This window comes from Oncorhynchus gorbuscha, linkage group LG15 (assembly GCF_021184085.1).
Source record: "Oncorhynchus gorbuscha isolate QuinsamMale2020 ecotype Even-year linkage group LG15, OgorEven_v1.0, whole genome shotgun sequence".
Classification (NCBI taxonomy): Eukaryota; Metazoa; Chordata; class Actinopteri; order Salmoniformes; family Salmonidae; genus Oncorhynchus; species Oncorhynchus gorbuscha.
Window position 1 is genome coordinate 72,203,300 of NC_060187.1, and position 12,778 is coordinate 72,216,077.

General features: G+C 46.2%; 1 protein-coding gene across 1 annotated transcript; it reads left to right on the forward strand.

Moving 5' to 3' along the window:
• The first annotated feature begins 209 nt into the window (after window positions 1-209).
• Window positions 210-3,132, forward strand: LOC123997318 (spidroin-1-like). Its single transcript, XM_046301458.1, has 2 exons — window positions 210-245; window positions 1,351-3,132. The coding sequence occupies exons 1-2, from the start codon at window positions 210-212 to the stop codon at window positions 3,130-3,132; spliced, it is 1,818 nt and encodes a 605-aa protein (XP_046157414.1).
• Window positions 3,133-12,778: the final 9,646 nt, after the last annotated feature.

Genomic DNA, 12,778 nt, shown 5'->3' on the forward strand with positions numbered 1-12,778 from the left:
AATGAGAGTAATGATAGTAGTGAGAGTAGTGAGAGTAATGAGAGTAGTGAGGGTAGGTGGGAGTAGTGAGGGTGGTGGGAGTTGTGAGAGTAGTGATATTAGTGAGAGGAATGAGAGTAATGATAGATGTAAGAGTAGTGAGGCTGTTGAGAGTAGTGATAGTAGTGATAGAAGTAAGAGTAGCGAGAGTAGTGATGGTGTTGAGAGTAATGATCGTTGTGGGAGTAGTGATAGTGGTGAGAGTGGTGAGAGGAGTGGAAGTAGTGAGAGTAGTTAGAGTGGTGAGAATAGTGAGGGTGGTGAGAGTAGTTATAGTGGTGATTGTAGTGAGAGTAGAGATAGTGGTGAGAGTAATGAGAGTAATGAGATTAGTGATATTAGTGAGAGTAGTGAGGGTGGTGAGAGTAGTGATAGTAGTGAGAGTAATGAGAGTAGTGAGGGTGGTGAGTGTAGTGAGAGTAGTGAGAATTGTGAGTCGTGATAGTAGTGAGAGCAGTGTGTGGTGAGAGTTCTGATTGTAATGAGAGTAGTGAGGGTGATCAGAGTAGTGATAGTAGTGAGAGTAGTGAGAATAGAGACAGTGGTGATAATATATCATGCTCAAAATATGTGCTCTAACTACACACACACACACACACACACACACACACACACACACACACACACACACACACACACACACACACACACACACACACACACACACACACACACACACACACACACACACACACACACACACACACACACACACACACACAATGCTAATCAGTATATATCACCTCATCTCCTTCTCCTAAAGGCTGTCTCTAACTACGTGTGTACTCACCCAGACCCAGCTCACCCCTCACCTAGTATTCTGTGCATTGGGAGACAAGAATCTGGTGCTGATATGAGGCTGTACGTGTATACAGAGATATGAAGTTAATTAAACTGCCAATCCCTGAGGACTATGACAATCTCAGGAAACCTGCCTGTGGTCGGGCTAGAAACACATGTATTATGAAGTTAAATTCAATTGAATGCTGATGAAGCTTTTTATGTGAAGTTGAAGCCAACAAACAACAACAGTGACAGACCAAGACATTAACCGCATGTTTGTGTAACAGAGCTGGTTCAGTGTTAAGTAAACTAGCTCAGGACCTGAAGACTTGCGTTAGCTCCCTGTCAATGCCCTAGGCTTCAGTTCAGCGTGATAACACAGTCTTGTGGCACGCAGAAGCTCAAACCCAGTTGGTCAATTTACTTTAATTTTCACTAATTTCATTTCAGTTGTGAATAACTGCATTCCTCTATGCGCAATCAGAAACTGTTTTCTTTAAAAAAAAATGTTTTTAAGGATAAGGATAGCACCAGGAGGGGGTCAGCGGGAGTGGGGTCAGGGGGAGTGGAAGCACCAGGAGGGGCTCAGGGGGAGTGGGGTCAGGGGTAGTGGAAGCACCAGGAGGGGGTCAGGGGAGTGGGGTCAGGGGGAGTGGAAGCACCAGGAGGGGGTCAGGTGGAGTGGGGTCAGGGGGAGTGGAAGCACCAGGAGGGTGTCAGGGGGAGTGGAAGCACCAGGAGGGGGTCAGGTGGAGTGGAAGCACCAGGAGGGGGTCAGGGGGAGTGGAAGCACCAGGAGGGGGTCAGGGAGAGTGGGGTCAGGGGGAGTGGAAGCACCAGGAGTGGGGTGAGGGGGAGTGGAAGCACCAGGAGGGGGTCAGGGGGAGTGGGGTCAGGGAAGTGGAAGCACCAGGAGGGGGTCAGGGAGAGTGGAAGCACCAGGAGGGGTCAGGTGGAGTGGGGTCAGGGGAGTGGAAGCACCAGGAGGGGGTCAGGTGGAGTGGGGTCAGGGAGAGTGGAAGCACCAGGAGGGGGTCAGGTGGAGTGGGGTCAGGGGAGTGGAAGCACCAGGAGTGGGGTCAGGGGAGTGGAAGCACCAGGAGGGGGTCAGGGGGAGTGGGGTCAGGGGGAGTGGAAGCACCAGGGGGGGTCAGGTGGAGTGGGGTCAGGGGGAGGGGAAGCACAGGAGTGGGGTCAGGGGGAGTGGAAGCACCAGGAGGGGGTCAGGGGAGTGGGGTCAGGGGAGTGGAAGAACCAGGAGGGGGTCAGGTGGAGTGGGGTCAGGGGAGTGGAAGCACCAGGAGTGGGGTCAGGGGGAGTGGAAGCACCAGGAGGGGTCAGGTGGAGTGGGGTCGGGGAGAGTGGAAGCACCAGGAGGGGGTCAGGTGGAGTGGGTTCAGGGGGAGTGGAAGCACCAGGGGGGTCAGGGGAGTGGGGTCAGGGGGAGTGGAAGCACCAGGAGGGGGTCAGGTGGAGTGGGGTCAGGGAGAGTGGAAGCACCAGGAGGGGGTCAGGTGGAGTGGGGTCAGGGGGAGTGGAAGCACCAGGAGGGGGTCAGGTGGAGTGGGGTCAGGGGGAGTGGAAGCACCAGGAGTGGGGTCAGGGGGAGTGGAAGCACCAGGAGGGGGTCAGGGGGAGTGGGGTCAGGCGGAGTGGAAGAACCAGGAGGGGGTCAGGTGGAGTGGGGTCAGGGGGAGTGGAAGCACCAGGAGTGGGGTCAGGGGGAGTGGAAGCACCAGGAGGGGTCAGGTGGAGTGGGGTCAGGAGGAGTGGAAGCACCAGGAGGGGGTCAGGTGGAGTGGGGTCAGGGGGAGTGGAAGCACCAGGAGGGGGTCAGGGGGAGTGGGGTCAGGGGGAGTGGAAGCACCAGGAGGGGGTCAGGTGGAGTGGGGTCAGGGGGAGTGGAAGCACCAGGAGGGGGTCAGGGGGAGTGGGGTCAGGGGAGTGGAAGCACCAGGAGGGGGTCAGGTGGAGTGGGGTCAGGGGGAGTGGAAGCACCAGGAGGGGGTCAGGGGAAGTGGAAGCACCAGGATGGGGTCAGGGAGAGTGGGGTCAGGGGGAGTGGAAGCACCAGGAGGGGGTCAGGTGGAGTGGGGTGGGGTCAGGGGAGTGGAAGCACCAGGAGGGGGTCAGGGGGAGTGGAAGCACCAGGAGGGGGTCAGGGGGAGTGGAAGCACCAGGAGGGGGTCAGGGGGAGTGGAAGCACCAGGAGGGGGTCAGGGGGAGTGGAAGAAAATCAATGCAGTTAAAAGAATGAACAGTGAAACACAGCGAGCAAATAGCATCAATCAATTCATGTGTCAGTCCTGAAACTGAGAGACTGTGACTGTTTTTATAGCACATGTTGACAAATGCACTCAGTCATTCATGGGGGGAATTGATGACATGAGAAAACAGCAATAAAGTAGCTGGGATGTTGTTGGTCTGCCGAGGGGACTGGCTGCACAATCACAGTCTGTCACTAAGGTTGCGTTTAGACATGGTAGCCCAATTCTGATCTTTTTTTCACTAATTAGTATTTTGATCGATCACATAAGATCTTTTCACGTCAGATCTTTTTCAGAGCTGATCTGATTGGTAAAAATACCAATTAATGGGAAAAAATATCAGAATTGGGCTGCTTGTCTAAATGCAGCCTACGTCTGTCTGTTAAACTGATGAATACTGATGAGGGCAACATGCTAACGTGTTGGTTACTGTCTTTCAGTATTGTAGACTTGACAACTCATGATGTAAATAGGACTTTATGAATGAATGTGGTTGATTGATTGGTTGATTGTTGATTGGTTGTTTGATTGATTGGTTGCTGGGTTGATTGGTTGATTGGTCGATTGGATGATTGGATGATTGGTTGGTTGACTGATTGGTTGGTTGATTAATTGAATGATAAAAGAAGCAACATACATAAAGCAATGTCAGAAACAGAGCCAGAAACAGAAAGATAATGGCTTCAACAAAATAATGATGAGAAGTTGAAATCAAATTATTGTGGTAACCGTGTCTCTAGTCATGAATCGATGAATTCCACTGTGTTCAATTATACCATATGACTTGTGTGATGAGAAATTACCGCTGCATACAATGTACTGTAAATCTCATCATTCCAACATAATCAAGCCATGAAATTGCATAAACAATAGGGCAGCTGACTATGTATAGTAATTTCACAAATCGTTCCACACAGATAAAGAATGTATAGACAGAGCATGTACCACCATAGAAAAACAATTTCCAGAACAGACATCAACATTCAAGTCAATGTGCCCCAATATGTAATTCTGTTTCTATGTGGACCACTCCACATTCATTTAGCCTTTGAAGATGAAATATCAACAATTAAATGTAAAACTTGCAGAGTTTTAATGACAGTACATAAAAACCAAGGTTGCTCTCCAGCAAAACTATCATTAAATAAATATTGCTGTTACTTTAGGGTGCTGTTCAGCCTTGTGTGGATCGATGTTTTAATTTATTTTAACAATTTGGAGTTGGTGAGGGAAATGAGTAACAGTGAGAGTCACAGTGCAAAGTTTCTCATGAAACTGTTCCCAAACTGCTGAGCTTCAATACTAAAAATACTATTCAAAACACAGATGCATGTTGTGTTGTGGCTCTCCTCCTCCTCCTCCTCCTCCTCCTCCTCCTCCTCCTCCTCCTCCTCCTCCTCCTCCTCCTCCTCCTCCTCCTCCTCCTCCTCCTCCTCCTCCTCCTCCTCCTCCTCCTCCACCTCCTCCTCCTCCTCCTTCACCCTCCACCTCCCCCATTATGCCCCTCTCCCTCTCTCTCCCCCTCTTCCTCTCCTCCACCCTCTTCCCCATCATGCCCCTCCCCCTCTGCCCCACCCTCCTCCCCATCATGCTCCTCTCCCTCTCCCTCTCCTCCACCCTCCACCTTTCCTCACCATGTCCCCCTCCCTCTCTCTTTCCTAGCTCCCCCTGAGATGTGTACTGTTCCAGGGAATGGGAAGGGAATACAGCTGCTTCTGCTTCCACATCTTCCATCTACAAACGCCTCCCCCTGCCTCCCTCCCGCCTTCTCCCAGCCTACCCATCTTCAACTGCCTCCCTCCTGCCTCCCACTGCCTCCCCCTGGCTCCTCCCTGCCTCCCCACACGCTTCCTTAAAAACTCTCTTTAACAGGATTTGATGCCTGAGGCAGGGAGGCTGGGATGCAGGAAGGCACGGTGGGTTGTTTGTACAAAGGTGAGACGTGTGTTTGAGGACGATATGCACGCTACCTCCAGGGTGGAAAAGCCAACATACCAGCTGCTCTGCCAATAACCTAGCTGTCTGTCTCTGTACTGGATTCAGTTGTCTGGACGGTGAAAACCAAGGGGGAATTTGACACACTGTCAATTGATGGGTGTAATATCATTATCCATAGGCTACTGCACTGTTATAGGTGTATAGGTGTTCAACACAACAACTATTTCATAGTTGATATACAGTATCAGGATAAAGGTAAGACCCAGATGCAGACTGTGTTGAAGTAACAATGTTTATTACAGCAACAGGAGCAAAGGTACAGGATGGCAGGCAGGCTCAGGATCAGGGGCAGGCAGAGTGGTAGGCAGGTGAGCTCAGAGTTAGGACAGGCAAGGGTCAAAACCAGGAGGACGAGAAAAGAGACTGGAGAAAAGCATGAGCAGATACAAAAAACACTATTTGACTTGACAAACAAGACGAACTGGTAACAGACAAACGGAGAACACAGGTATAAATACAAAGGGGATAATTGGGAAGCTGGCCAACACCTGGAGGGGGTGGACACAAGCACACAGACAGGTGAAACAGATCAGGGTGTGACAGTACAGTATGTTGTATCATGGTTCACATTCATGCTCCCCAGCAGGGCATATTGCACAATATCATTGAACCTTTTTGAAGCCCTCAAGTATACCTAAACCTCTATGACGTGTTGTCATATATAACATCAATGACTTCTTGGCCTCGATAGTGGTGATAATGTCTGTTATTTTGTCAATTGGATTCAATACAGCAATTTCCTGAACGGACACATCAGGGACACGTGTTTCCTTGTGTAATGCGTGTAGTGACGCCATGAGTAATGGACCGACGACCAGTGGATTGGAAAGACATACTTGACCTTTTTGACAGCATTGTCTAAACGGTTCCCTGGCGCTGTAATCACATAAGATGAGGTCAGTGATGCCGGGAGCGTCATGCGGTGGCCAATCATGTCTGAACAGAGGAGTTCACAGGGAGGTGAAATGGCTAATAACCGCCCCGGGCTAACTCCAGCCAGGCTAACTCCTCTAACGCCCTCCCTGCTGAGACTGACTGAGTGACGCTGGCTGGACACACACACACACACACGCACACACACACACACTGAACACATGCGTTGAAAAAACTCACTGGACACACACACATGCATGCTGGACAAACACCCATACATGCTGGACAAACACACGCTGGACACACACACACGCTGGACACACGCTGGACACACATACATGCTGGAACACACACACATGTTAGACACACACACATGCTGGACACACACACACACACACACACACACACACACACACACACACACTGGACACTTAAACTCCCACCAGACAATAACACTTCTGTCCAGGAGTGGATCCTGCCATTGATTTCATGTGTGTGTCCAGGGCTGGTGTGTGTCTAGGTTCTCATCAGAGGGATGGAGACTGTCAGAGAGAAGACACGCTGTGGTTCTGACTAAAGAGATATAGAGGGAAGAGATAGGCGTGTGTGTGTGTGTGTGTGTGTGTGTGTGTGTGTGTGTGTGTGTGTGTGTGTGTGTGTGTGTGTGTGTGTGTGTGTGTGTGTGTGTGTGTGTGTGTGTGTGTGTGTGTGTGTGTGTGTGTGTGTGTGTGTGTGTGTGTGTGTGTGTGTGTGTGTGTGTTTGGGGTGAGCCGTAGCCATTCAACTGTGTCCACTCTCCCAAAAATGAATGTTTTTAGTTATTCAACTGTAGATGATATATTGTACCTTCAGCAGTCTCTCTTTCTCTGTCTTTGTGTCTTTCTCCCTCCTGCTGTTAGTAGGAGGTACAGCAGTAACACAATGGCATTTTCATTGTGAACCTATAACCTTATATTCACATAATTTCAAAGGAAGAACTTTTAACATTCACTGGCGAATTACTGGCTCCATCTATGAAGAGTGAGAGTGGTTCCATGTCTCCAGTCCACACAGCAGGCTGAGAAGGACTCAGCATTTCAATAATATAAATGCATTATGTATGTTTTATGAATGTGTTATGAAGGCCTTATGTACAGTAGGTGCCCGTCAAATAAAATGTTGCCAGAGCTACAATATTCACTGGGGATGTGTCCTATAAAAGGTCCCTTGTGTAGTGTATGCTGTCAGCTGCTGGTAGACGAGGGGTTAAGAGGGATGTATCCCCCCTCCCTCCCTTTCTCTGATGTGGCACCAACGGTCTTCACTGAATGAGCCTAGTGTCCTGCTTTGTGCCCACCATCCCCTAAATCTTGGTGCTGTCACGGCTGCTTGGAGAGGAGACTGCACCGCCTGGGCTGCTGGAGAAGACCCAGCCTTAGTCCCTGTCTCTGGCTTTATCTCTCTGACACGCCTGGTCTGTGTGTGTGTGTGTGTGTGTGTGTGTGTGTGTGTGTGTGTGTGTGTGTGTGTGTGTGTGTGTGTGTGTGTGTGTGTGTGTGTGTGTGTGTGTGTGTGTGTGTGTGTGTGTGTGTGTGTGTGTGTGTGTGTGTGTGTGTGTGTACATGTGTGTGTGTGTGTGTGTGTGTGTGTGTGTGTGTGTGTGTGTGTGTGTGTGTGTGTGTGTGTGTGTGTGTGTGTGTGTGTGTGTGTGTGTGTGTGTGTGTGTGTGTGTGTGTGTGTGTGTGTGTGTGTGTGTGTCTGTGTGTGTGTGTACATGTGTGTGTGTGTGTGTGAGAGAGGGAGAGGGGTTCATGTGTGTTGCTGCATAACCAACTATGTGTTTGTATGCTAGAATCTGCTGTACTGTGCTTATATATAACTGGATATAAGGATGTGCCTGTCTCTGGGTTATAACCAGCACATCAGTGCCACCAATTGTCAGTAGGTTGTTACTACAGTAATAGAGCTGAGGTCTGAGGTGAGGCTGCTCTGCTCTCTCTTCTCAGCCCACGTATCAGCGCAGCACACTGGGTTCCGTCTCACAGCCCCTCTGCTTCTGCCGTGGAGAGCAGATTAGCAGAATGTGTCTATTTCTTTCTCTCCCTATCTCTAACCCTCTGTCTCTCCATCCAATTCTCTCACTCTCTCCATTGCACGCTCCTAAAATGCATGACTTCCCTCCCAGCCACAGGGTGCTTTCGTCCAATCATGCACACTTCCCCTTGTAGCTAAATAAGCTTGTTTTCCAAAATAACTGCTGCCCTTTCGTAAAGGGGTGGTGCGGAACTTCTTTGGACTCAATGGGATTTTAACAATGGACAGACAGTCTGAAAAACAATGTGAAGTACATACATTGAATTTTGTACCACTCTCAAGAGACAACACTCTAAACATTTATGAATTTCCATTTCCATGGCTGTTTAGAGTGTGTACTCATGGCTAGCATCTATTACTGTAAATATGTATATACAGTATTCCTGTATATTTCTCAGATTGTTCTCAGACTGCAAAAAAAGAACATGTTTACGCTTCTTCAAGAACTGGCTTCCCAAATGGAGGTGTCTTGGAGTCTGGTCATGTGTGGTCAGGTCAGGGGTTAACTCTGTAAGATTAGAAATCCTCTCCTGGGGCCTCATTTATAACCTTTGTGTCCTTTTTTACACTAATTACACTAATCTGCGTGCGCCATTTCTGAAAAGACTGCACATGCACAAAACTAATGAGATTTATGAACTCATTATTTTGGTGCGCCAGCACACCATACATGCCCGTTTCCCATTATAAATCAGACCTGTTGTAAAACTGAGTGCGCGTGAACAAGCATTATAACTGAATAATGCCCATCATTCACCTTTTCTGGTGACAATAACACCCTTATTTGCTGTATACTTTGGAAGTATTGGAATTAGGCCAAGATAGTACATCTAAACGAAATATCGACGACAAACTTGATTCATGTCTTTGGAAGTGACATGTTCTGTATCTGGCAGTTTCTGAAACACTCAAAAAATGAAAATTGTTGTGGACCTGTAAACCGATCGTTTATATTCAATAATGTTATGCATTTACTTTCTCCTAAATGCTGCACTACCCATGAATTCTGAAACATTGTCTACACTAGGATAGTGTTAGTCCACACACTTTAAACTCAACTGTATGGAATAAACCTCACTTCCTTTTGGATGTATAGAGAACAACCTTGGAATTATAATAGCCTATCTAATAGGCCCAGTTAAATGAGATAGGAATATGAACTCATCTTGGCCAGAAAAGGTGCAATGGTTATGATTTGTATTTGTATTTACTAAGGATCTCAATTAGTTCCTGCCAAGGCAGCAGCTACTCTTCCTGGGGTCCAGCAACATTAAGGCAGTTTTATACAATTTCAAATATGACATGATATTACATTCCATAACACTTTACCCAATACATGTAGTGTGTTCCCTCAGGCCACTAGTCCACTATCATATATTTACAACACAACATCTCATGTGTACCTGTGTGTATAGTGCATGTCGTATCATGTGTATGTGTGTCTGTGCCTGTGTCTCTTCACAGTCCCCGCTGTTCCATAACGTTTATTGCTATCTGTTTTTGTGTCTGATTCTACTGCTTGCATCTAGGTTACGAGAGAAATTTGACATGACGGTATTCAGACGTAGCTTACAAACGTCAATGGAAAAGGTGAACAGTCTGTTGTACCACTAAACTGCGCTTCGGATAGGAGTGTATAGAGCAAAATACTTGAAATACCGCTAGCTTATCTATTTACTACCATGAAGTGTTCCCAATTCAATGAGAGATGGGATGAATGGTAGCTTATCCTAACTTGTTGTAGGCACATAGGCTATTTCACAAGTATGAAACCATCACAGTTAGAACATGTATTCAGCAATGATCATGAAAATATATAGCTGTTTTAGAATGCAAAAATAAAATAATGTCACGCCCTGGCCATAGAGACGCTTTTATTCTCTATTTTGGTTAGGCCAGTGTGTGACTAGGGTGGGCAGTTTCTTTATTTCTATATTTTGGCCGGGTATGGTTCTCAATCAGGGACAGCTGTCTATCGTTATCTCTGATTGGGAATCATACTTAGGTAGCCTTTTTCCCACCTGTGTTTTATGGGTAGTTGTTTTCTGTACAGTTCAGGCACCTTACATAACTGTTTGGGTTTTCCGTCTTGTTTATTTTGTTCCAGTGTTTTGGTAAATAAAACATCCTGAACACTTACTACGCTGCGCTTTGGTCCGATCCTCATTCTGACGAGAGAAGTGACAAATAATGGATTTTCACTCTTCTCACTAACAGCAAATGATTGCATCTTGTTATTATATTTAGTCAACCATTTTTCTGTTATGAATAAGTCATCATATACAGTTTTCCCCATTTGCCCAAGGCTACTAGGCTACTTCTTGCAATGCAAGAAACTGTGCATACGCGTGTGTCTAAAGTTTACAGGAGGGTAAGTACATTCTCAAATCAAGTTCAGTTTTTATAAATGCCAACTTTTGTGTGAAAAATAGTGCATGCATGTTCTGTGTGAAAACTAGTGCACGCATGTTCTGTCTGAAAACTAGTGCACGCATGTTCTGTGTGAAAACTAGTGCACGCATGTTCTGTGTGAAAACTAGTGCACGCATGTTCTGTGTGAAAACTAGTGCACGCATGTTTTGTGTGGAAACTAGTGCACGCATGTTTTGTGTGGAAACTAGTGCACGCATGTTTTGTGTGGAAACTAGTGCACGCATGTTTTGTGTGGAAACTAGTGCACGCATGTTTTGTGTGGAAACTAGTGCACACATGTTTTGTGTGGAAACTAGTGCACGCATGTTTTGTGTGGAAACTAGTGCACGCATGTTTTGTGTGGAAACTAGTGCACGCATGTTTTGTGTGGAAACTAGTGCACGCATGTTTTGTGGCATATTTGGTGCGTATGGCAACGTGTAGAAATTAGGCCCCTGGTGTATGGATGAAGGAATGTATTCTCTCTGGATTCCTCTGACATCAACGTGTGTCTGTCTGTGGAAGCCTCTCTCTCTCTCTCTCTCTCTCTCTCTCTCTCTCTCTCTTGGTTGCCTTTCACTCAGTCGCTCTCTGCATCTATTTCTATATCTACTATGTCTCTCTGTCTGTACTAGCTTGATAGCATTGCTCTATTTCTGTGTTACTCTATCTGGCCGTCTCATTTATCTGAGTACATTTCTGTGTTACTCTATCTGGCCGTCTCATTTATCTGAGTGCATTTCTGTGTTACTCTATCTGGCCGTCTCATTTATCTGAGTACATTTCTGTTTGTCCACAACAGATATTCTCCTCTTCCTAACCTGGCTTTGTGTCTTCCTGTTCCTGTCATAGACAGTGTGTGACAAAGAGAGAGAGCACTCATTATGGGATGGAAAACATATAGACGGAGGTATAGTGAGAGAGAGTGGGGGAAATAATTGAAGGAGAGCTCGTGGTGAGGAGGGTCAGTGGAGCGGCAGCAGCAGATGTAACCTTGTCTTTGTCCTTGTGTCTCTGGTAAGAAACAGGAAGCCCTCACTAGCATAACGTTTCTCACGCCATAAGGTGCACCTTTCGCAATGCGGAAGCTGGGAAACACAGATTACAAATCCATGTTTGAAATGTCAGGAAATCCATATCGATGAGAGAGAGTGCAGTGAGTGTCCTCTCTCTCTTCCACTTGACATTATGTGTAAAGCTGTGAAAGGGTGAAGGAAACATCTCTAAAAGGATGTAATATGTTGGAGGTTGTTGTTGTTGAGTATTAGGCTCTCTTATTTTCATGGGAGCTCATAATGCAATGTATTTGTGTTCTTTGTCTTGGCACAAGCCTACGTTGGCAAAAAAAAAGTCCAAAAAGACATTATTTCAAGTAATTATAATAAAGCTAATAAAGCTTAAATTTGAGCAAAACAGAGCAGGGGTGGGAGGGAGGGGGAAGGGGGAGAGGGAGGGATGCATTTGGGTGTTATGTCTCTCCCGGGTCAGAACTTTTAATAGAAGGAATGACAGTCAATGTCCCTCGGCTGGGTCTTATTTTCAAGATTATTATTTTGAACATTAACACATTAAACTCTGGCATATGGGACATTGGTCGGAACTATATTGAGTGGAAAGAAAGTCTCTAAGGACTGGTTGCTTAACAGAACAGAGCTTGATAAAGTCGCTACCTGTTAGACACACAAAAAAATGCTAACAATAACAGATTCAATTAAGTTTGGCCAAGAGATCTCTGGAAAAGGTTTATAGTATATATTACAATACAATGTCATATTATCAATCTACAACATGGGCCTGGGAGAATAACAGGGATATTGGTATACACAGTGCTCCAGCAATTATACATTTTTCTACTTCATACTTCTTGTATTCCCCATGTTTTTTTAAACATACATGCACTGTAATTTAAATGTATAATCCTTAGTTGCTATGGTGCTTTCAGAAAGTATTCACACCCCTTGACTTTTTCCACATTTTGTTGTTACCACCTGAGATTGTGTCACTGGCCTACAAACATTACCCATAATGTAAAAGTGGAATGATTTCTTCAAAATGTTTACAAATGTAACGGTTCTCTTGTGGTGAAGGAGAGTCGGACCAAAATGCAGCGTGTAGATTGCGATCCATGTTTAATAAACAAATGTAAAACACAAATCAATTACAAACACTACAAAACAAAGAACGTAATGAACGTAACGAAAACCGAAACAGCCTATACTTGTGTAAACTAACACAGACAGGAACAAGGACACTAAGGACAATCACCCACGAAACACACAAAGAATATGGCTGCCTAAATATGGTTCCCAATCAGAGACAACAATAAACACCTG